This window comes from Chanos chanos, chromosome 1, assembly GCF_902362185.1.
Source record: "Chanos chanos chromosome 1, fChaCha1.1, whole genome shotgun sequence".
Classification (NCBI taxonomy): Eukaryota; Metazoa; Chordata; class Actinopteri; order Gonorynchiformes; family Chanidae; genus Chanos; species Chanos chanos.
The window spans coordinates 37,091,032-37,116,033 of NC_044495.1; the positions used below are offsets into that span (position 1 = coordinate 37,091,032).

Below are 25,002 nucleotides of genomic sequence, written 5' to 3' on the forward strand. Positions count from 1 at the left end.
GAGAGAGAGAGAGAGAGAGAGAGAGAGAGAGAGAAATTTTGGAGAGAGAGAGGGAGAAAAATAGAGATGCTTTAAAAACAAACTTTGATCCCCCTTTTTTTTGGTCCGGGATGGTTTGATGGTTAAGTGGTACTTTCCTCATCCTTCACTAAATTTTCTTTCACCTTTAGTCAAAGTGACTGTGGTTGTTATTAAAAATGGGCCGGGACTGGGTTATAATGAAAAAAACACTCATATTAAGTTATAATATTAGCATAGATAAGAAGAGGAATTAAGAGGCAATAGAGTTCAAATAAAAAAGTGAATAAACAAAATGGCAACGCCAATGTTGAGCAAAATCACCATGACAACCAGAATTGAGCTGGAGCCCTGTTGAGAGAAAGAGAGAGAGAAAGAGAGAGAAAGAGAACATCAGTATTTTCGGTTTTTGCATACATACGTACACATTCACATAGCCAGCATCTGTTTATGTCTATTGACATGGTAGTACAAGATTTACTCTTTCACACAGGGGACCTGCATTTGAACAAACTGCTGAAACTGTGTATATATTTGTATGCAGATAAAGAGAGCTTCTTTGAGGTGGACGACTGTTCTGTAGCTCTCTTGAGAGACGTTATTTGGATGGAAATGAGCCTTTTGGAGTGTATTGTGCAAGCAATCAAAGGTTGTGTATGTTTTAAAGATGAATGTTTAAGCAATGATCATTTTTTAATTGATAGGGCTCATGTAACCATGTCAACACAGGCCAATATTTACAACTGTCTGAAATGTGAAAGAGGGCGCGCACACGCACACACACACACACACACACACACACCACACGTGCACACACACACACACACGCGCACACACACACACGCGCACACACACACACACACATACACACGCAGGCACACACAGACTGTAAATGTGAACATGTGAGTTATAAAATTAGATCAGGAGAAATGAACCAGAAAAGATCAGTGGAATATTTCTGTTATTGCTCCCTGAACTGTGCAGTGAACAGCTACAGCAGCATGTGTTACTCACTTCTCTGTATGAGTCTGTTAGCTTCTGTGATTCCATGTTCCTGTTATCTCTGTTTTATTTGTGCATAGTGTGTAGTGTACCCCTGTGCTTCTTACTGTTAGCTGTGCTTGTGTTTGTGTGTGTGTGTGTGTGTGTGTGAATAGGAAAATAGCTCAAGCTTTTATAGTAGGTGGTAATGTGTGTGTTTGTGTGTTTGTATTTTATGTTAACCTGTCTTACACAAGTCTGCTGCATTGCTTGCCTCTCTGCAGCTACAAACACACACCCCCCTCCCTCCCCTCCCCTCCCCCTAGTGACTCTCACGCCCTGTGATTGGCTCCTGGTGGAGTAAGGCATAAGCTGTTCCCTAGCAACAGAGTGTGGGGCAGCCAATGTGGGGCTGTGTTGTGGAAGGAGCCACTTTGCCAATGCGCTGTTACTAAGGTGCTTTGAGTGCAGTGGGCGATTGCTGAGGCTGTGCAGTGGAAGGGACTGTGTGAGGGTTTCAGAGGTGTCGAAATGCTGCCAGGTTGTGTCTGGGGTGACTGACTGTTAGAACGCTGCTGTGAGCCAAATAATAGCCCCACTCTGAGCTCACGGATACAGTTTTCTCAGATTTTATGTAAGCACATTAGCCCAGGAACTGCGTGAATTATATACATTGTACAATGCAGGAGAAATCTTATGTTTCTACAGTTAATTTCATCATGTATTTCAGCTCTGAAAATTACAATGCTGGTTGTAAATATTTGTTTTTGTCTAGGTTCTCCACATGTGCTATATGTTTATTACAATATAACCTGTTCTGTGTGAGTTTAGGCAAGAGCTTTACTATAGTTCAGTTTAGTATTAACTACGTGTTTTTTTTTTAAAATGTAAACATTAATACGTAAATATGTGGTGGTTATGAAGCGTGTACATGCATTTCGGGTGCGATTTACACACCGAGTTTGCCTTGAGCTGGGTCAGATTCTCGTCATCGTGTTCTAGTGCAATGGGTGAGGATTTCTGGGGGGGTGAGAGTGTCAGGTCCCTGCGCAACGGCCGGGCCTCAAGTGCGTCCCCCCCCACACGTACACTGTCCAGCTTCTGTACTGAGTCCAAGGCTGCCCCCTCTCTACTGTGCCCCCCTGAGGCCCGAGCTCCGTGATCCCGCTCCCGCTCCCGATTTTTACCCCGCTGTCTCTGCACTGTGTGAGGATGGACTTCGCTGTGGCTGTGACGGTCCTCAGCTGCCCCCCGGGGCTTGTGGGAATTGGAGTCCATGGGCTGAAGCGGCCTCATTTCCATTTCGTAATTGCTCAGTTTCTCCTCGTCCTGCTCGAGCAGGCGAGAATGAGCCAGGCTGTCGCCCGGCGCCCGCTGTGACGTCCAGGAGGCGGAGTGACAGTCGGCCCACCTCTCCCTCGCCGAAGGCTTGTGATTGGACGAGCTGTGCTCCCGAGACTTGTGATTGGAGGAGGCGTGCTTGTGTCCGTTGGTTCGGGCTCCGGTCCCACCCCGCGCCTCGTCCTGCACGGAAGGTGTGGTGGAGCGGCTGCTGCCCCTGCTGCCCCCACGGCTGCTGCTCCCGCCCCCGCCACGCGTGGAGCACTTGTCCTCGCTCCAGCTGTTGGCCCTCAGGTACCTCCCTCCTCCACCCTCACCTCCTCCACCCCTGCCCTCCGTCAACACCTGGATCTCAGCGCCGCCACCACGCTCGTCGTCAACGGCGCTCTGGCGCTTGAAGCGGGTGCTCTTGGTGCGAGGCGCGGGTTTGGATGGGACGGGGCTGTGGGGAGGAGTGGAGGGCCTGCTGGGTACCGGACTGAGGTCAGGGGTCAGGTCAGGTGGTGTGGTGCCCTTCATGTAGAGCTCAGGACTTTCAGGCGTTCCGCTTGAGATGACCTCCAGGTCGTTCTCGCTGGAATTCTGGTGCTTTGGCCTCTGACATTCCACCCCTGCGTGTAAATGCAGGAGCCGGACAAAGACATACAATCAAACACCCAACAAACATGGCCAACCAAGTAGAATACAAGATTTTTTTTTTTTTGCCTGTAAACAGACAGCTCAAGCACTGCCATCTGAGACTGATGGGTGGTAGAGCCAATCGACACATGGATTCATGAAAAGACACACCAGAGGGAAATGCGCACAGCTGAAGCCAGCAAGCTAGCGCACAGGAAATACAAGAATGGGAAAAACAGACAGCCAAGTAGAATACAATATTTTTCTTTTTTTTAATTTTAATTTTAATGGTTCAAGAGGGATGATCTATAATTTTGATTACTGTTATAGTTTTGCCCTTTTAGTAAATCATTCAACATTGTGGACTGGGTTGCTCACCTGACCAAAAAAAAACCAAAATAAAAAACACCACATTTAATTTTTTTTTTTTTTTTTTTTGCGAGGACTTAGCCACCACCTTCCCATAGTCACCAGCTTCTTGGTTCCAAGAATAAACAGGCCATTCCTAAAGTTAAAGAGACATGCTGTATTTCCAGAGTACTTGTTATAAAGTGAGGTTTTCAGCGATTCAGAGCTGTCTTCCTTCCCAAAGCCTAACTGTCAAGCCTGTGCACAGGTAAATTCCTCACCCAGCTCGACAATGCAAGATATCTTTCTGTAGCTAGCTTATACTCATATTTGCAATTGTTTTGTTCTTCTGGTTTTTCAGAAGGAAAAAAAAACAGAGCGATAAAATAACCATGAAGCAGAAAAATTCACAATAGATTTTCCACTTGAACACCTTGGTATCTCCAGAAAATGACCTTATCCAAAGGTTGTTTTAAAATTTTAAAACTCTCTCTCTCTCTCTCTCTCTGTGTGAGTGTGTGCGTGTGTGTGTGTGTGTGTGTGTGCAGGCGTCAGCTCCATGTGCGTGGGCACGCTGGAAAGGTCATTGCTGACCTCCCCTCATTTTCCTGTTGCTGTCACTCATCTCCCGCGCTCAGCACAGTGGGTAGAGAGGCCCTGCAGAGCGAGAGCACACACAGTACCCCCAGTAGCGAACCATCCACCTCAGCCTTATGTCTCTCCCTCTCTCTCACATGTCTATTTATAACCCACTCCTCTACCTACCTAATATTACTTCTCTTAGCCACACTGAGGTAGCCAAAAATGATGACATCACATTGTATGTTTTAGTTGCGCAAAAAAGCTACACCTCTGCGACTTCGTAAGTAGGGTGACGTCAGTTGGGTACTGTGAGGTACGGTGGGCGATGTTCAAACATGCACACTAGCGGCTGTATTTTATGTAATAACCGATAGCCAGCGGACGATTTGTAGGGGGATGAGGGGGGATGACATCCCCCTTGTTAGCAAAATGACAAAAATTCATCCCCCTTGTTATCCTGCCATCCCCATATATACATCACCGTATACTCTATGGAGTAATATCAGTCACCATTGGGCCTTCTTCCCTGTTGGCCATTGGGCCATCCCCCTGTTAAAAAATAACAAATCGCCTACTGCCGATAGCTAAGTGGTTTGATTGTTGGTGGCTGCCGTCACGGTGCGGTGTTCGCCTACCATTGCCACGGTGTTGGAAGGAGGGGGAGAATTCTTTGGCGGTGATCCTGGCCAAACGGCACTCCTCCTGGGCTTTCTGCGCTGCTGCTGCAGCCGCCTCCGCCTTGCCACGCGCATGGGCTGTCCTGATGGAGATGAAGACAGAACAGTGAGAAATTCAGAGAGGAGATCTGAAATCGAGATGAGATACAAAACACTTCCCATGACAGATAAAATTAGTCTTCTGTTCAACTTGTTCGACTCTTAGATGAACCTTACAAGTGATCTAAAGACACCCATTAGTCATTACAATGCAGTTTTTCAACGTAGTATTTAACCAAAAATGTTCTGTTAATGAAAGAAAATCATTCATGCAAGTTTAGCAACCACATCTTTCACACTACTCTGTTCTTGCCACTGCCTCTGACATTGACTGACTGACCAGTCACTCCATTTAACATTTTACCTTCAAACTGACCTCACCACAGCTTTATTGCCAACCGAAGTGTTTCCATATGTAGAAAACTTTCACTTTAACACCAGAACCTCCAAGAACTTTCAAACCAGGCTTGGAAGGACTAATGAATAATTCACTTAGAGAATCGATGGTTCTGGTGTGTCTGAGAGAGGGAGAGAGACAGGGAGATGGGTGTAGGGAGGGGTTGCTGGATGGGGGGGGGGGGGGGGGGGGGGGGCTGGGGGGGTAGAGAGAGATGCTTTTTCAGCCCTCGTCCATATGCCCGTTTTCCCATTGATCCAGGCCATCTGTTTCACCTGTGCACAACTGTGCATTCACCCACTCCGCTGACCCCCCCCGAAGGCCATCCGTGTCTTTGTAACTGTACTGTGAGGAAGGGCCAAATTCTGCTTTAAGGCTTTTACACTTCTGAGACCACAACACATGTGAAGTCACACAGAGAGATCTTATGGTTATATTTATATATGCATATAAATATTTATATTCATCACATATATGGATCATTTTTCTCACATCTCTCCCATAATATAGGAACTTTCTTTCTTTCCTCATCCAACCAGTTGTCTCTCTTCCTCTCTCTCTCTCTCTTTCACCTGTACTTTACCTGGCCCCTCTCTCTCTCTCTCTCTCTCTCTCCTTGTTTGTGCATTAGCTGTCTTGGTGCAGTATTGCATGTCAATGCTTATTGATCCCCTCCCCCTCTGTCTCTGTCTCTTTTTGCGCCTGGCTTTCCTCAACCTGCCAGGAGCTGAGCAGGTTCACTATGTGTGACTGTATGGTTGGAACAAGTACAAGAGTGTGTTTTAGTCTGTGTTTATGTTTGCAAGTGTGTGTGTGTGTGTATGTGTGTTTTTGTAATGGGCTTGATATAATTTTGTGAATACCTTTGAGGGTCTCACACTCGTATTTTTGGTCCCTAATAAAATGAGTGCTTGAAAATGGTTTGGCTGAATGGAGTTTGCATGTGAGCATATGTGTGCTAACAGGAAAGTGAGAGATTTGAATAAACAAATGTATTTGTGTGTGTGTGTGTGTGTGTATTTTGTGTCTCAAAACGAGCGTCTTAGGGTGAGCTGGGGTGAGTGTGGAAGGATGGAGGAAGAGCTTTCTGGATCACGCTCCATGCCTCCGCCAGTTGTCTTGGCAACAGAGAGAGTGAGAGAGAGAGAGAGAGAGAGAGAGAGAGAAGAGAGAAATGGACATGAAGATGGGAGGATAGAGATATGGAGTGTTTGAGATCATATGAGAAAGCAGAGCAATCAGTAAAGCATGAAGAGTACATAGTAATGAGACAATAAAAGTGAAACGAGTTTAACTGAGAGGTAGTGGGAGGGAAAATGAGAGTTGTAGTGAGAGAGAGAGAGAGAGAGAGAGAGAGAGGGACAGCGAGAGAGACAGCAAGAGAGAGAGACAGGGAGAGACAGGGAGAGAGAGAAACAGAGCGGGAGAGAGTGACTAGTGGGGGGAAAGAGGGGGAGGGGGGGCTTTCATTCACTGATACAGCGTTTCTGAGTGTCATGCATGGCTCTTGTTTCATAATTTAGTCAGAGCATCATCCTCCCAACACACAGACGCACACACACATACACACACACACACACTTTGTCTCTGCTCTGTACCTCATACCCTTTACTCCCTCGCAGTCACAATCCAACGCATGCACATGATGCATCTGCTCCTTTATTCTATCGCTCCATTACCATCTCCCTGTTCCAACTCATGCCTCATGCCTACACTGTTTCAGACAATATATGATCCAAGAAGTGTTCTTAAATATTCTTAAAGTCAGCTCTCATAGTGCTACATAACTCTTACAGTCTATGGTCATGAATATTCATGGTTTTTCACATGCGTGTGAAAGTGCAAATCATCTAATATATTTAGAAAGTACATAGCTATGTTTCTAAATATTTATTAGAAGGTAAAACTACCTTTAACCTTGTTTCTGTGTTTTATCAGCTTCAGTTTTTCATAATGCCATCTTGTATGTAGACAATGATTTTTTGGCTTCGAAAAATCTGTGGAATTACATTTCAACAAATTAGGTTTGAAATTAGAGGTAAGAGTAGAAAATCAGCAGAACATTTCAGGAAACAGAGCTCTCCCACAGCTTCAAGCCCTGCCTACTAAATGAACCCACATCAGTAGCCTCAACTTCCACTAACACCTCTCTCCACAAGTCACAAGTTCTGATTCATCATATATATAAAGAGAGAAAGAGAGATAGAGATAGATAGATAGATATATGAATATATATATACATACACACACACACACACATACATATACATATACATACACATACATACACACACACATATATGTATATATATATTTACATATATATATATATATGTGTGTGTGTGTGTGTATGTGTGTGTGTATATATCATCTGGCTTGCGTTTATAGCAAACTGATGCTCTAAGAGATTTTTTGTCACTGTGTTGCTACAGTGCTTTTCTAACAGTACTGATGTACTTTATGAGAGGTAAACGTGCAATTGCAGGGGTAATATTATGATAAGGATAGGTATAATACTAATAACAACATCGGCAAATATGACATCATAAAGCCAGTGGACATACTTAAGTACTGTGTGCTGAGACCATAATAATACATTATATTGTATAATACACGACACCTTATAATTTACTATATATGTCATAATTATACTATAAGGTGATAGGATGTGATGGGAAGGCTTGACAATGCACAGGGCCAGGTTAAGTGTGTTGGAAGAATCTCATTTGATGCCATTTTGTACGAATACTTCTTCGTGAAAATGGAGATTTTGAATGTGAATGCACTGTGGGTCTGGGTTGAGTTGTACTGATTCAAAGTCTATTTATAACTTGCTGAGCCGCAGCAGCTCCACTCCACTTTGAGTTATCAGAGACTAATCATTCCGTGACATCAGCCATAGGCCTACCTCAAACACTCCTCCCTCTCTAACTCACACACACACGCACACACACACACACACACACACGCACGCACGCACGCACGCACGCACGCACGCACACACAAAATTAACAAGCTCAACGCACACACAAACACATTCATAAGCATCCACGTGAGCATTCTCTCACTCTCTCCTTGCACCGTGTGGAGCTCACACTGTGGAGCGCACACGCGCACACACACACACACACACACACACAGACACACACACACACCTCTCACACCTCCCTGCGTTGCAAATACTGACATGCATGTTTGTGCTCTCTCTCTCTCTCTCTCTCTCTTTGTCCTAAAAGTTCCATACAGACAGAATCACAAACAAAGGTAGAAAAACTCATTGTGGCTCAAACAATTTCACAGCCAATATTCAGAACATTTCATGCTGTAAAGCACTAAAACATCTCCTTGACAAAAGCCTTTACAGGAACAGAGAAAAACAGGGTTTGGAACAGAGTTGCTTGTCCACACAGTTCTGATCTGGTCTGATACTGAACTGTCTCACTCACTTTGCTATTCAACATCCAGTAAACTCTGCTGTTCTTAAGGAATAACATTGCTTTAATAGCCAGTTTTCCATGTCTTTTTCTGTTATGAGTTACTGCTTTGTATTCAATGATATATTATGACCACTGTTAATTATAATAACTATCCAACTATAAGGGGCACTTCTGTGCACACACCAACCAAGCAGACAAAGCAACTCTATCCACAGAGGCCTTATAAAGATCTTTCCTCTATCCACTGTATGGAAACTGAAGGTGTGTGAATGAGCAAATTGAGATATACTTCTTTGACCTTTAAAAAACTGGAGTCACACAAAATGTCCCTCCGCAGGGGCGAGTGCAGTGTTGCACAGGCGAATCCTAATCCTGAGGATCACACACATAATCTGCTTCATTGGGAATAACGTGTGTTGAGTGAGGTGCAACTGAGTTACAGACGAGTCAAGGTTGTTTCCAGCAATTGGGAAGTTGTGGAGATCCCTGTAAACGTCAGCCGACCTGTACATTACTTTACATGACACCGATTTTCTACTTATATTCCACATACAGGCTCTGCTTATCTTTGATTTACACAGGTGCTTCTGTGTGCGTGGGCGTGTGCTTCTGTGTGTGTGTGTGTGTGTGTGTGTGCGCGCCCACATGTGTGTATCTGTGTGCATGTGTGTGTGTGTGTGTGTCTATGTGTGCACGCGCACGTGTGTGTGTGATAGACAGAGAGAGGTCAGGGTTCATATTAAGAGCTTAAGGCCCATTTCCGATTCCTGGAATACCAGGTAACTAAGTCATTTGCCCTGAGAGCATGACTTTTCCTCTCTCCTTGAGTTCCTCAGAATTCCCTCTCCCTTTTCTTCTCTTCCTCTTTTCCAGGGAACAGACTCTTTCCTCTCTCCTCTCACCACAGACCAAAATGATGCAGATGCTGATGCTGAAGCCATTTCTTTCACTTCAGACTTCCCATTAAATGCAGTAGTCATATTTCTGTTTTGACATGCAGTACCGATTACGAACTTTAATGTTTTTTTTTTTTAATTTCATTTCATTGTTTTCTATTATTTATTGTGGCTGATCCCTAACACATTTGTGTGTTTATATTACTGTTTGATTCAGGATACTGTCTGCCATTCCTCTCTGTGTGTACCGGCAGGGTCACCAGTAAGCTGTTGTGATTGGACTAGAATATGATGAGGTAAATAGGATTTGAGGATGAGTGATGCTCCAAATATAACACATGCATACCATGCGTGTTTCTACACACACACGCACACACACGCACCACACACACACACACACACACACACACACAAATATGGCCACAGATGACCAGATCTGAGCGTATATTCATTTACCCACACACACACACATCCCCATAGTTGACGAACCTGTGGATGTATAGTAAGGGGGAGAAGGAATTTGCAGTGTTGATGTGTATATGTTCATGTACTTGTTTTTTTAGAGAGAGAGAGAGAGAGAGAGAGAGACTTTGCTCTAGTTCAGCTCTTTTCTGGTCTACCTCAGGCGGGCCGCCAACACTCTGCTGGCATAATGCGGAACACTAGGACCATCTCTCTCTCTCACTATCATTCACTCTCTGTCTCTCTCTAACTTTCTAACTCTAACTCTCTTTTTCTCTACCTCCTTTTCTAGACTCTGTCGTCCTGCAATATTACCATCAGGTTTAACTTGACAGAGATAAAACAGCACAGCCACACTTTTGTCAACTAAAACACAAATCAGACAGAAAGTCAGCTTCCTCAGTCACATGCTTCTGAATTTCTCTATGATCTCATGTAATTTGATAATGTTAATAAGTTCAGTTCAATGTTCAATACCCACTGAAAGAGAGATAGAACAGTTAATAAAGATGCCATCACACAGACACACACACACACACACATTCACACACACGCTCGCACGCACGCATGCACACAAACACGCACACAGGTTATTGATTGTGCTACTACTGCCTTGTGTCAATATGTACATGTGTTGACATGTAAAATTTACTAGGAATCCATATGATGCTCATTCACTGAATCCAGTGCCTCATTTCTCTCTCTCTCTCTCCGTCTTTCCATCTCCCTCTTTCTATATTCCTCACCCCTCTTACTCTTTCTCACACCCAGTCTGTCTCTGTCTGTCTTTCTCTCTCTCTCTGTATGTCTATGTGTTAGGTTACAATCACCCATTTGGTTTTTACTGATCAATCAACAGTTTCAGCCTGCCTGCTGTATATGGACTCACGCTGTTGAATGTCATGAATGGGCTGGCTCTTTATTGAAGGGATACTGAATTCACAAAGCTTTGGATCGTAATTGGTTTACATATTTTGTGGAAAGAGACCCGATAACCACTGTTGGGCAAGCTAATTAACATATGTAGCAGGCTATGCTACCAGTTACTGCAAAAGAAAGTAAAAACATAGTACAAATATAAGAATACAAATGTAAAAGGGGTACAAGACAAAACAGCTAACATATTTTGCCAGTTGTCCCTAAGGACTGATTCTGGATCGCCACTAAGGAGCTGTCTCCATAGCTTCCATAAGAAACAGCTCCATTGTGTTGATTTGGAATCAGTGCTGAAAGAAAAGTGGCAACTAATTGACTGCAATATGTGTGTGTGTGTGTGTGTGTATATATATATATATATATATATATATATATATATATATATATATATATATAAATATTAGGGATGTCCTGATCCGATCTCAAAGATCAGTATCGGGCCGATCAAGGCATTTTCTAACTGATCGGTATCGGCTTTACTGAGCACGACCCTAAGTCCGATCCTTTCTTTTACGTCAGCTGTCATACATGTGTCGTGAACGGAGAGCATGATTTGTGGCGGCGAAAATGTCTGCAGTGTGCACATGTTTTAAATTGGGAAACGAAAGCAGTCCAACAGCCACTTGTAACGTTTTTAATGCGAGCATTTTGCGAGGTGGTAATGACACAGAGCTGCGTTCAATAGACTACTACTGCTTTAGTACAGCACCTAAAAAATAAACACTCAGCGGAATACAATGAGTTCACTCAGGTAACACAGGCAAAGGCTGCTCCGAAGCAACACACATTGGAGGATATACTTTTGAAAGGACAGAGAAATTTCCTCGAGACAGCGACAAGGCCGAAAATATTACCGAGAGGGTAATTGAATTAATCGTTTTGGATGACCGGCCCATGTGGTAGCGAATACAGACGTGCGTTCAAATTCGCAAATTGAGGTGAACGAATTTTCTTTTAACTTTTAAATTTGAACGTTTTTAGGTCAGCAAAGTCCGACGACATTAATCCTCAAGGCTACTAATAACAACCAAGGTATCATTTAAAAATTGAAACACCTAACGCTTTAGCACCTATGCTAAACTAACGACCACACAGAGCAATACAGTTGCTTAACGAACGCTAAGGATTGATAACGATAGCATACAAAAAAGAGGCTTTCAGAAAAAGTATCAGTGTAACTGACAGTTTGACAACTTAACCACTTGAATTATTGTAAGATTAAATAATATCGAACACTTAGGCTTACATATATTTCCTGGTCTAACTCCCACAGTACGCCTTACCCTCTCGACACCACATTTCAGACACTGCTCTACCGCAGCTTTACAAGAAGGTTACTTTGTTATTTTGTAAAATAAAAAAAAGCAATTAAAAAAACAGCTCGGCCGCATGCAATTTTTTGCATTTGCTATTAAGTTGTCAAGCATCTACATTGAATTGGTTTTAATAACTTTTATGTACTTGAAAATGTGCACTGTGCAACTGTATTACCTAGGCAAATACAAGTATCAGATCGGGACTTGGTATCGGCAGATACTCAATATTATATTACTCGGATCGGGATTGGGGGCAAAAAAACTTGATCGGGACATCCCTAATATATCTATATATGTGTGTGTGTGTGTGCGCGCGTCTGGAGAAAAAGTGTGTGGTTAATAATATACAGATAATGGAATATTTACTGAACAGCCATTTGCACACACTGCATTTTATTAACACCAAACATCTCTTAAAGTCTTTAAAAATTTGTATGAGAGGGCCCGTTTCTCTTTGGTGGGAATGCAGTCTTTCCCGACACTAAAAATGTCATTCACAAGCTGCACTTCCACGTACTCCAGTGTTGGGAAAATGAAACGATACAGGGTCTGTTGGCAGTACCCCCCGCCATATTGATCAATAAAACAGCTTCACTCCTGAAAAGCTACTTGATTTCGAAAATGGCAATGCTACCACCAAAACTTTGCTACTTGTACTGGCCAACTATACTGATTACTCTGACATTTTGAGTAATCTTTTAAGAAACCCTGAGGTTCATCGGTATGACTGTACCCATATTTCTGTTGTACTTTTCCTGTCAGTGGAATTGAACACATCCTTTTTACGCCCACCGACTCAACACCTTCCCTTTATACTCCTGTCTGGAGTCTGCTTAGTCCTCAGACAGTCCACTTAGAAATCCATAAACAAGCTTAGTTGGAGCTTTGAGACACAGGAGCCTGTGTCTGACCTCTACATACTTCACTTTGCCCTGGCTATGAATAAATAGAGTTGAGAGTGAGAACCTCACCTGGACAAGGCAATCTCAGCCTTCTGTTTGGCAATGTCAGCCGCCTTTTCCGCGGCCTCCACCGCACGGTCCACCTTCTCACGAATCTTGCTGGCGCGTAATGGGATGAGGTTCTTGCGTTTGCCGCTCACCAACACGTTCTGTTTATACTTTCCTTCTTCCTTGGTGCCGTCGGGGAAGGTGGTGCAGCCATAGCCGTGACGACGGTTGCCCAGCCACTCTCCCTGGTAGTGAAGGCCATCGGAGCGCCGGCTCACGCCGCAGCCCGTGCGTTTGTCGTTTTTCCACTCGCCGGCATAGCTCTCGGTTGTAGTGGCGTCTACGTCGTCCTCCCCTGGCGCTAGCTCGCTCTCGCCCTCCCCCAGGCTGATGGTGGAGTTGATGTCAGATGCGGCCGAGCTGACGGTGCTCATCCCCGCCTCGCTGCGGAACGAGCTCTGTTTGCTGCGCTGGCTGGCCAGAGAGCTCTTGGACTCCGACTTACGCAGTTTCAGGCCGCTGAGAAGCGAGCGGCGGAACAGACCTTTCTTCTTGCCTTTGAGCAGCTCGGCCTCGCTGTGCGCCGTCAGCACAAAGCCGCCGCGAGATACCGCAGGGCTGCTGCCCACCCCACCAACTCCGCCCACTCCGCCGCCGACTACGCCAACGCCTGCCCGCTCACCCAGACTGCCGCCCAGCAGCGCGGTGCCATTGCTGTGTTCAGAACGTAACGAGTTTATGGAGGTGCGTAACGGCGAGCGGATGACGGCCGCCATTCCATACGGAACGCTCTGCCGCACGCCATAGCCGTGGCGCATTCCGCCGACCCATTGACCCTGGTATGTGCCTGCGTCAGGAGAGACAGAAACATGCAGGCTGTTATGCACCAAGAGAGACTTTTCAATGTAAAAACATATAATCAACTTCAGTGACTCGTTTAAGCTGACATCATGTTGTCATGTTTGTTAGGGGCAGTGACTTTTCACTCAGTGTTCTCTTGCTGAATAGTGTTAATGATGGACATAAACCAGAGACACACAAAAGGACAGGCATAAAGACTACCATAACAACTGTTCACATTTTTGTGAATTTGTGTGTGTGTGTCTGTGTGTGTGTGTGTGTGTGCATGAGTGTGTATGTGTATGTGTGCGTATTTGCACCTAGTCATCTCACACTCTCTAGAATCTTCTACAGTTGCCTCAGTCAAACTCTCTCCATTTTGTTTTCTGAGTGAACAGAGAACAAAGGAAAGGCATTGTCTCTGAAGCATTAGATCAGCATGGGGAGAGGACGTTGTAAGATGTGTAAGGAAACCAACCGCAGTGCTGGAGCTGATTCAGATGAACATTCAGAACATTCTGTTATGTCCTATATCATTGTCTTCATATGTTTATTCTCCTGGCCCCGGGCCTCAGTCAGCTGCCATCGTATCATTTATTGATATACAACTGGAGTGAGCTGAGAGCAGGCGCACGTGGAATTCTTTATGTGACACTCCCACAGTTCTTATAGTAGGTCAGATGACTTCAGAATAGTGTAGATAAGGAACTGTTATAATGGTTTGCTACACTTAAGCAGCTGAATGAATAGCAGAGAGAGAGAGAGAGAGGGGGAGGAGAGAGAGAGAGAAAGAGAGAGAGAGAGAGAGAGAGAGAGAGAGAGAGGAGGTGTTGTCTCACGTTTTCATCAGAGAACCCAGTACTTGTTAATGCCTTTGATGACTTCACTTGCTCAGAGATAATTTTTCACCAGGTTTTTTTTCTTACCTTGAGCTCTTAGTCTTATCTAAAGCAGTGCAGGAAAAAAACCCCCAGATGATTCCATGCTCTCTTGTCTCAGAGTTCATGGCAGAATGCGCTTTTCTGAGATAAAAATCGAACCCAACCAGGGAACAATTAGAGTCATGACCATTGTTGTCTTAATGACAATTGCTTCAAAGACAGTGTTGGCAACAGCAATGGTCATTGTTGTCCAGCTAAGTGTTTTAAGGCACTGATGACATTCACATCCATCTGACATCCGTAACTCTTGGTCGTGATTGAACCCCACAGACTAATACGTTTAAAACATTTATTGTCAAACAAATGATCTATCAGCTTTTTTCCTTCACCCACTTTGTTTGTGTGTGTGCCAGTGAAATAATGAAACGTTTGGTTCTTCAGGATTTGCCCTGTGACATATTTTCTCGATTTTTCTGCCAACACACCTGATTGGTCACGAGTTTAGTTTCCTCACAAAGAGGAGAGCTAGTTAGGCCAATAAGAATTAAGCTCCTTTCAATCAAAGAAGCAACAGAGATCATGATTGGGCACAATGTCAATAAGAGGGATCTCAGCAGCGTATGTGTATAGTAGTGCACTCATTTTTAACATTTACGTTATTGAGCAAATTAATCAAAGTGGGTGATGTATGTGAATTCTTCAGTATTTCTCTCAGCTTTGTGGTATTACAGTGAATTCTTCAAAATGAATCTGGAAATCTGTTGGTCTTTGCATCTGCCAGATAAGACAGGGAGGTCCTGTTATGCTTTACAGCTGCCTAACTGTGTTCTTTCATTCTCTCTTCACCAGGTCCAAGAGCATGATCAGTGCTCTCCATGGTGCTGAAAATCTGGGACAAGCCTCTCTCTCTCTCTCTCTCTCTCGCTCTCTCTCTCTCTCTCACTCTCTCTCTCCCTTTCTTTCTCTTCCTCTCTCTCTCTCTCTCTCTCTCTCTCACACACACACACACACACACACACACACTGATCTATGGAATGTATGCCTCTGCACAGTATCCATCTATTTGATGTATGCTGAGTACTTTCCATGCTGTCACACACAGCATGTGAACTCTCTGATGTAACCGCTCTCCCCTGTTCTCTGATGATTCACACAGTTAGCGTTCTAGAACCTGCTCCTAGTATCGCAGAAGCAGCACATACTGACACACACACACACACACATGCATACACACCAAGCCCTCTCAAGGCTACTTTTTTCACTCTCTCTCTCTCTCCTCTCACACACACACGCATACACATACAGGCATATTTCACGCCCCCATTCTTAGCCTTTATTGATCTCTGTGGGCTGGCATGTCAGGAAAATGCAGAGGGCTGGTTGGCTCGATGAAGCAATAGCAGAGCACAGTGTAATCACCCACCCCCACTCTCTAACAGGCACTCTCACTGCCACTGTGGAATAGATCTGAAACCTGTCTGCTACTGCCCTCTCTCTCTCTCTCTCTCTCTCCCTCTCTGTGAGTCTCAGAATGTGTGTGTGTGTGTCTTTCCCAGTCTGAATGGGTAAATGTGTGTGTGTGTTTTGATCAGTGTACATTTTGCCACACTGTCTTAGCATGGCAATGTAGTGAGTGACAGACACAGCATGACGGAAAGAGGGGGGGTTAGATCTCAGAGTTTTCCTAATGCCTTTGTATGAAAAGAAAGCTTGCTTTGACTCAGCAGTGGCTTGTACACTTTCAGCTGATGAAAGTCGTCTGTCATATCACCCATGGTGACCTCTCGCTGTAGCACAGACGGCTGGGCATCATCTGACCACGCCCATCCAGACGCTGTGGATCAGTCAGCTTTGGGCTTTAGGGTAGATCAAACGAGGCCCTAAACCAATGGGATTGGTCTGAAGTGCTCTCGCTACATGGAGGAAAGAAATCAGCCTTTGTATCCAAACCACACAACAGTAGTTTCACACTCCCACCTCCCTCTCATTCTCAATCCAGTGCACCAGCCGTCTCTTGTACTGAAAGAGTCCGCTGAGAAAATGCTCTAGTAGTGTGACTGTGTGTGAATATGTGTGTGTGTGTGTGTGTGTGTGTAGGAGTGTAAAGAGGGGTCGGAGGATGCAATACAGTTGAGAGTCCTTAGTGAGAATGTTTGTTATGGGAACTGTTAGGGGTGTGTGTGTGTGTTTGTGAACAAGCAGTTGACAGGTGCATGTATATGGCTAAGGATCCTGTCCTGATACTACTGATCTGAGAACAACAAAGCATCAAAGCAGCTCTACTGATAACATGAGAAAACACAGCACAGCACAGCATTTTATAACCTAACATTTTTTTTTATCCCTGTTTCCAGCAGCCTGACAACTTTATATGCCCCTGTGTTTTTGGGAAGAGGTCTTTCATGTCAGAGGTTTAGGCTCTACCACAAGAGCTATGTGGGGTTAAGTGTGTTATTCGAAGACACATTGACAGGATTAGAAACCCTAATTTCCTACATTTCAGTACATAGTTAATTTTTTTCCCATGATGCTGGTTCTTATATCTCTGATCTCACCATTAATGTTAATCCAAATGACAGCAAAGGTAGATCTGTGGATAACAGACAGCTGAATTTGAACATTTACCAAACGTACTGACACAACTTTTCATATTCCCTTTCATTCCCCTCCGTTTACCTCCCTTTGATCCTCTCCTCGCAGCTACCCCTAGATGTTTTAGGAGTCACAAGACCACGGTATTATACCCTCATGTCTTCAGTGAGCAGATGTAGAAGACATACCTAAGTAACACAGACGTGACAGATATTATGCTCTAAAACTGGGCTCAGTGGATTGAGGTAAACAGTGAAGTGGTAAAGTGGTTTGGTCCATTCGCCTGTGTAGCACCTTAGACTGTCACAGTATTGTCACTGACTGAGACCTGGAGAACCTTGTTATGTATAATCATAATGGGGGTCTGAGTATGGTCAGTGCTCATATACATATATTGGATATTTTTGTAATGATTAACACTATCAGTGCCCTGAGTAGAAATGATATGCTGTTGCTGTTTTTGTTCTGTTTTAATCAGTTATTAACAGCCAGTGATGAAAACTGGATTATGTAAGGAGAAAAGCATTTTTGGTGGAGATGATGATACTGAAACAGCTGTTGTTCAGTCAGAGCTATTTGACAGCGATTTAAAAGAGCTGATCTCGGAGCATTGCTGATGGATAGAGACAGTGTCAGTGCTGACAGAGAGAGAGTGAGTGAGAGAGAGAGAGAGAGAGAGCTGTGTTTCAGAAGGGGAGACACAGGGAGACAGGGAGTCTGGCTGTCTGGGGAGAGAAGCCCGGGCTGCGTGGGGGTGAAAAGAGGAAGCAGGATTATAAGACAAAGAAAGTGATCTGAGGTACATAGTGTCTGTGAGCCAAGTGATCCTGGGCTACTGGGCTAAGAATTCAACAGTCTAATGAACAACAAATTTTAATGAACTTACAACATTTGAAATGAAAGCTCATTATCAGAGTACTACTACTCAAGGAAGGTCTCTCTGAATATCCTAAGATAATTACACTAGATGTATATCCCGTCAAATAGTTCAAGATGCTGCTGTTTGTTACTGAAAAGTTAATGATGAATTAAGAAAATTCTGATTCGGAAAGTTATGATTAGGAAGCTAATTAAGGAAATTATGTCGTGTATTGTGTCCTCTTTTTTGGATAACCACCAAACCGCTTAATCTGCCTTCTCTCTCATCAATGTCAGCCTAACCAGTTTGGTGGCACTCAGCAAACAATCTGCTTGGGAAGAAGGACAGTACTTTATTTTTTGACCTATGAGAGATTATTTGTTACCATTGCTGGTATCCCTGAGGTACATCATCTCTCAACGAGGTCAGAACAGCAGCACGGGACACAGATCCCTCTCGTGGGGTAGAGGCACACGTAAAACTCTATTCCTTTGGCAGCGCTCCAGGTAACCACAGGGGCTTCACTGGACCAGTGCTACCGAGTAGAAGACGTTCAGTGGGATTCTATAGGTCGGCCCTCTTGGTTTATTTCTATGTCCATTATCATCTGACGGGAAAACTCTTTTTAGGTAAACAGCAGTCACGACATTGCCGAAATACTGGCGCTCTCTGAGGTACTGAAAACACGAGTGGGTGTGAGCTTACTTCTTGTTGGCTGAAATGTTCCAATAGCCCACTCCTCAGAGCGTGCATTATTCTGTGTTTTAAAAAGGATGTCAGATCTGCGCCATTGTCTTCATAATGAGCTTTATTGGCCAAACCAAGCATGAATAAGCAACTCCTTTTTGAAAGCACTCGTGTTAATCAGTGAACATCTGATTTAATTTCCCCGCAGCAACAAAAATGTAGCTCACAAAAATCCAGCGTGCATCTAATCAGAGCTTAAAATGAGTTTCTTATCCACCTCGGTGTTCTTCTTTAGGAGATGTCCCTTGCTGACAATAAGTCGAGAAAGCGACTCATATTGGTCACATTTATCATCTGATTTGTGCATGGCTTTTCAGTGGGTCCTTCAATTCACATGTCAAAACGATTGCATTGGTCTTTCTGCCGGAGGCATGGGATGTGTTTGTGCAGTCATACAGCACACGCGGTACTCAAATGGTTAATGGGGGAAAGATCAAAGATGCGGAAACATTTCAGCCATCTAGATTTAATCACACGCCTTTCCTCAGGCCAATTTCATAATCGTTTCTTTAACAATGTGCACTCTTCTGTTCCTAAGATGAATGTGTCATTTTGTGCCTTTCCTTCATTTCACTCATATTTTGTTTTTGAAAAAAGATCTCTTTGTGTTTATAAAAAAAAATCATGGAAATCACGTTTTTGTTTTGCATATTATGAGATTGGTTTGTTGCCAAGTTAGGCCTGAAACTCCTGCAAAGCAGACAGGAAGAGTGTTTAGATTGGCTTCTTCTATGAATTATTAATCTTTTTTTCTTTTTCCTAAAGTCAGCACTTGCACTTTTGTGTAATTTTGTGAGTGCGCGCGAGAGAGAGAGAGAGAGAGAGGGAGAGGGAGAGCGCACATGAACCAGAGAAAAAAGGGAGAAAAAAAGTATCTCGTCCACATCTGTCAGCACTGCTTACACAGCTACATCTGAACTCCAGCCAACCAATCCAACAGTTAGCATCAGTGAAATGAGACAGGTGTTTTGGTGGTTTGAGAAAATGCCTCATCTACACTGTTGGTTTAATGACTGTATCTGATGATGTAATCTAATGGAAAATCGCGTTACGCATCATAGGGTAGGCACTAATTGCTTGCTGGATGTCCCCTGTGCAGGGTCAAATGAGTTCTAAAGCCATCTCGTCCCGTTTGCAAGCCATTCAACTTTGTAATAATAATAATAATAATTCCCTCAACTCCCCCCCATCCCATATGTATTGTGTACTGACGTAGGGTGCTATCTTGCGCACAATACAGAAACACAGTCTTATTCAAAAGAGCATCCTCCCTGTAATCCAAATCGACTACCAGGCTGTTATCCGTTTAAAAGGGATTTTGTTTTGACTTTTCCCCCCTGTCGGGTTGATGGCATCTTGCATGACTGGAATTTCTTGTTTAATAGACTGTTCCTCTTCGAGTGATATATTCTGTCGCGTCCCATTCGAAATATTTAGAGACGGTTTACGCGGTGATGCTGCTATTATTAGCATGTGTTCTGGAACTAAACCGTTTATGAGGACGCGATGTCAGTTTTTTTTAATGATTCATGTAAAACATGGTCTTAACCTGACTTTGCACTGCAGAGACAATCCTTTCCTCTAAGGGGCCTTTATAAGAGTTCGGCGGAGGGGCGAATGACTTGCAGCTATGGTCGGGAAAATGGTTCTGCTGTGTGGCTGCTATCTTAATTTTCCCCATGCACAATGTGCACACTGTCACTGCATGAGACACACCGTTTGTTTGTTGCGTTAACTACAGAATGAAGGATTTCTCCTCAAATGCCCCTGTGAGCTTCTTGCCCCTCTCTCACCTACTCCCCTCCCCACCCCCCTCCTTCCACATCTCTCTTTTATTCTGTTTAGCTTCACATCTGTGTTTTCCTTTTACCTAAATATTAAGAAATTAAAGGAACTCTTTAATGCTTTCAGAGTATTTACATATTCTGTTCAATGGGGGCCAATTACCTAGAGCCAGCTGATCACATGACCACAAGAATGGTCAACAGCTACTGTCAGAAAGAAAAAAATGTGTCATAAAGAAATTCAGTGATACGCCTGGATTGCTCAGTGCTACTTCCGTTCAACTTTCAACTTTCCATCCTGACACGGACTGAGGAAAAGACTGAAGTCTTCTTCTCTCTGTCTCTGTCTCTCTCTCTCTCTCTCTGTCTCGCTCACTGTCTACCGTGGTCATGATTAAGCAGCCCAGATTAGCACCCAAGTAAGTAAACACCATTAGCAGAGTTGGACAGCCAATCAGAGCACAGAGCTCTGGGTCCCTCGTGACATGTGACCTGCTGCTTGTGTCTGTGTGCGTTTCCACAGCAACTTACTGTACAGAGGCACTGCTGTTGTAATGCAGTGAGAGACAGGAGAGCCTTGGGGAAGCAGTTATGTTGTTGCCAGCCATATTTGAGAGCATCATCATCGAAAAAAAAAAATCTGTTGTGTACCAAATCTATAATTAGTTTCATAAACTGTTACTTATATTGCTTTGAAAAATGCAATGGCAAAATTCTTTACCATATACACCAAAACACTCATACACTGAACTTCTACAGTCCTAAAGTTTTTCATCATCTAACCCCCCCCCCCCCCCTCCCTCTGTCTTGGTTTCTCTTTTCTGCACAGACTATTTATCATTGTTTTGTACAGTGCAGGCCTGCAGTGTAACAGTGATAGCCTCACTTCATCCAGTGGACTATAAACCTTGGATCTTCCCAGCAGTCCTATTTCTAAACTGCTCTTCCCTCTCAGATTTGATAACCATTATGTAATAATTGTCAGTTCAAGTGATATCTACAGTAAAATTGGCATCTCCACAGTGCATTTGATTGTTACCTTCAGATTGTTTTTGGGTAAACTCCTCATCCATTAACCCAGAGTTTTAATAACTTTGCTGAGCTACACAGATGTAGTAGTTTTCAATGTTTGAAATTGTTTTCCTTGATTAAACATTACATCAACACCACTGTGTGATAAACTGAGGAAGCTGAGAGCAGAAGTGAAACCCCTTACATGTTTTGAGACACGCAGAGATAATAATATTATGAAACACAGATGTGATCAATTGAATTATGTGTCAGTATTTGAGTTGGTTCATATCTGAGGCATCTTAGGAAAGTGCCTTTAGATTGAACAGGCCTCCAGGTCTTGATGTTGTTCACACTGCTATTAGTTCATGTCAGTTATCATCGCTTCATTTTAACATTCCCCCCTTAGGTCAGAGAATCTGTCAGCCAAACTGCTGTTTCATTCAGGGAGTTCTGTGGCTGGACATGTCTCCCAAATTCATTCTCAGGTTAGGGTTTTGGGGTTTTGTTCAGGCTGATAGACTAGTTGGTGATCTGTAATATCTCTCTCTCTCTCTCCCTCTCTCTCTCTCTCTCTCTCTCTCTCTCTCTCTCTCACTGGCTGTGCAGTCCGGATGGCCTTAATTTTGGCCTCCAAATTTATCTTTTTTGGTACTGCAGCATGGGGGGGGGGGGATAGTCTCACCCTGATGATGAATAGGAGGATCATAAACCAGATGGAATACCGGAAAAAGAGAGAGAGAGAGTCAGACAGAGAGAGAGGCCTTCAGGAGAGGCCTGTTAGCCATGAGGACATGAAGTTTGTCTATATTGGTGTAAATGCCGTGATAGATGGTAATCGTTGGAGATTTGAGAAGTTTCTCTGTTTGATTTGCATGGGCTCAGTTGGATCTCTGTGTTCTTGTGTAAAGTGAAGGAAAGTGGACACAAACACTGAGAAAGGAGTAAGGGGCTCTTACCTCCGTCTGAATAGGTCTCCGTGCCGTAGCCGTCCTGCAGGCCGTTGTTCCACGTGCCCTCGTATTTGCCGCTAGTGCCCGTGCTCTCACGGACGCCGTATCGTCCCTTAAATCCGTGTGTCCACTCGCCCTTATACACCCACTTTCCCTTGTTCTCCACCCCAATCCCATGGCGCTTGCCTTGCGCCCAGGTGCCTTGGTAGGTGTTGCCGCTGGGCCAGGTATAGACGCCCAGTACCTCAAACCCGTGGCTCCAGGAGCCGGCGTACTCTCCCTGGCCCTTGGGTCCCGTGCAGATACCATGGCCATGGGCCTTGCCCTCCTCCCACCCTCCACAATATGACCCCCCATCATCAAAGTTGAACCTGCCCCCAGTGGACATGCATGAAATAGGTCTTGGCAAATACCCCAAACCTCAAAGAAAAAAAAAAGAAAAGAAAAGGAACGAGAAGAAACCAAATGAACTCAAACTGAGGGGGTAGGTGGGATGCTGACAGGGTAAAGAGAGGAGGAGGAGAGGAAGAAGGAAGAGGAAGATGAAGAAGATACCCAGACAAGCAAATCCCGGTCAATGGCAGCAGTGGGAAAAGGGGGGAAAAATTGGTGTAAAGGAAGAGGAGCAGCTCCCCCCCTCCCCGGAGCAGCAGTGTCCCTGCTGTCAGGCCAGGCAGGAGCAGCCGGACCCTTCTCAGACCATCCTCCTGATCCTTTTGGAGCAGCGCTGGGTTATTCCTGAATGGATCTCCCGCAGTTGCTGCTTGGAGACAGGAGAGGGCCCACGCCAGCCATGCGTCTCCCTCCTCAGCGAGCGACACTTTTCCTCGCTCCGGCTCTCTCTGATCCCTTTCCTCGGCACAAGCCCTTCTGCCGGTGCACTCCTAGCCCAGCTCCGCTCTTCGTCCCTGGGGCTCTAACACCGCTTCTCTCCGGCTCCCCGCCCTTCCCAGTGAGAGAGGAGGATCACCAGGCTCCACCTAGAAACCCGGGATCTAGCAGAGCATCGGCCGGCGATCAGACACCATTTATGTTTTTATTATTGTTGTTGTTGTTGTTTTTTTTTTTTTTTTACAAATCCATCTCGTCCGGCTGGCTTCCTCTCTTCTCGGAACGCAAACCACCTGACATAGTGCTGTCACACGTAGGGATAACAGAGAAAGGGAGAAACAAAAAAAAAAAAAAAGAAAAGAAAGGAAGGGGAGAGGAGAATGTTGCTGGGTTTAGTTGTGGAGCCCTCACTGGCTAACAGCAATGCAGTGTATTTCCATGCACACGCATACACACAAATGCACTCTCTTCTCTCTCTCTCTGCCCGAGCAATGGATGAGGAACACACACCTTGATAACAAAACAAGTGATGCTAGTTATTCCCCCTGTAATTATTTTTCAGCCTTGATGTCTATCTTTTCCTCTTCCTCTCTCTTCACACTGCGCTCTTTTAGGTCTCAGTCCTTTGCTTGTGTTTTTCTTGCTGGTGAAAAATTCAGATTCATCTTCCTCTGTATTTTCCCCCCCTCACCTCCTCTCCAACACGTGATAGTCCTGATTCTCATGCATTACTGCTCGTCTTATTCTGTTGGTTGTTGTCTCGTCCCCCCCCTTCTCTCTTTATGCTTGGATGTCTCTCTCTCTCTTTCTCTCTCTCTGGTGTCTCTCAAATCTGCTCATTAGGGTAGGACTGTTCCAACGCAGCCAAGTCCCCCTCCCCCCTCCCACCAACCTCACATGCGCTCTCCCTTACCACCACCACCCCCCCCTTACATTTAAAGAGACAAGACCTACGTTCTCTCATGCAACACAATCACACGACTCTACATCTATCTACCTCAGGGGAGCAAAGATTGCTTTTCTTAATTGCCTGGCTTATGCTTCTCTCTCTCTCTCTCTCTCCCTCGGACGCCTTCTGCTCTGCCCACTCTTTCTCAGTCACCCCTCCTTTCCTGCACATTCAGAAAGAAATAGTGAGTGCGGTTGTTAGTTAATGATACAGCATAAAATGGTGCCAATATAAAATCCTCTCATTGTGGAAGGGTGATGAGATGAGACTTGTACTGTATTGATTTGCATGTGTACCTTTTATCCAGTGTTGTGTAAAAGTGCTGAGAGACAAAAGACTTTAATTGGTTTGATTGGATTACTAAGCCAGGTAGAAAAATGCTGTCTATTTGAGTCTCGGGTTATTCAAATGATCAAATAGGAAATCTGCATGTGCAAAATACAACTTCTGAATGTTACAGATTTTCAACAGATACTTTTAGGTCCTGAGTATTCTCAGCCTCCTTTATTTTGTGTGTGTGTGTGTGTGTGTGTGTGTGTGTGTGTGTGTGTGCATGT

At 44.4% G+C, this 25,002-nt stretch overlaps 1 protein-coding gene across 3 annotated transcripts; it reads right to left on the bottom strand.

Moving 5' to 3' along the window:
* Nucleotides 1-288: 288 nt before the first annotated feature.
* jph3b (junctophilin 3b) lies at nucleotides 289-23,053 on the bottom strand. Of its 3 annotated transcripts, none has more exons than XM_030782259.1 (6): nucleotides 22,672-23,053; nucleotides 13,020-13,845; nucleotides 4,524-4,648; nucleotides 2,595-2,951; nucleotides 1,957-2,498; nucleotides 289-369 (listed from the first exon to the last, which is right to left on the bottom strand). In XM_030782259.1, exons 1-6 carry the CDS (start codon nucleotides 23,051-23,053, stop codon nucleotides 289-291), a joined length of 2,313 nt encoding a protein of 770 aa, XP_030638119.1. The 3 variants fall into 3 exon arrangements, with proteins under 3 accessions (XP_030638119.1, XP_030638111.1, XP_030638102.1); XM_030782251.1 differs by having other exon boundaries at nucleotides 2,562-2,951; XM_030782242.1 differs by having other exon boundaries at nucleotides 1,957-2,951.
* Between the last annotated feature and the right edge of the window lie 1,949 nt (nucleotides 23,054-25,002).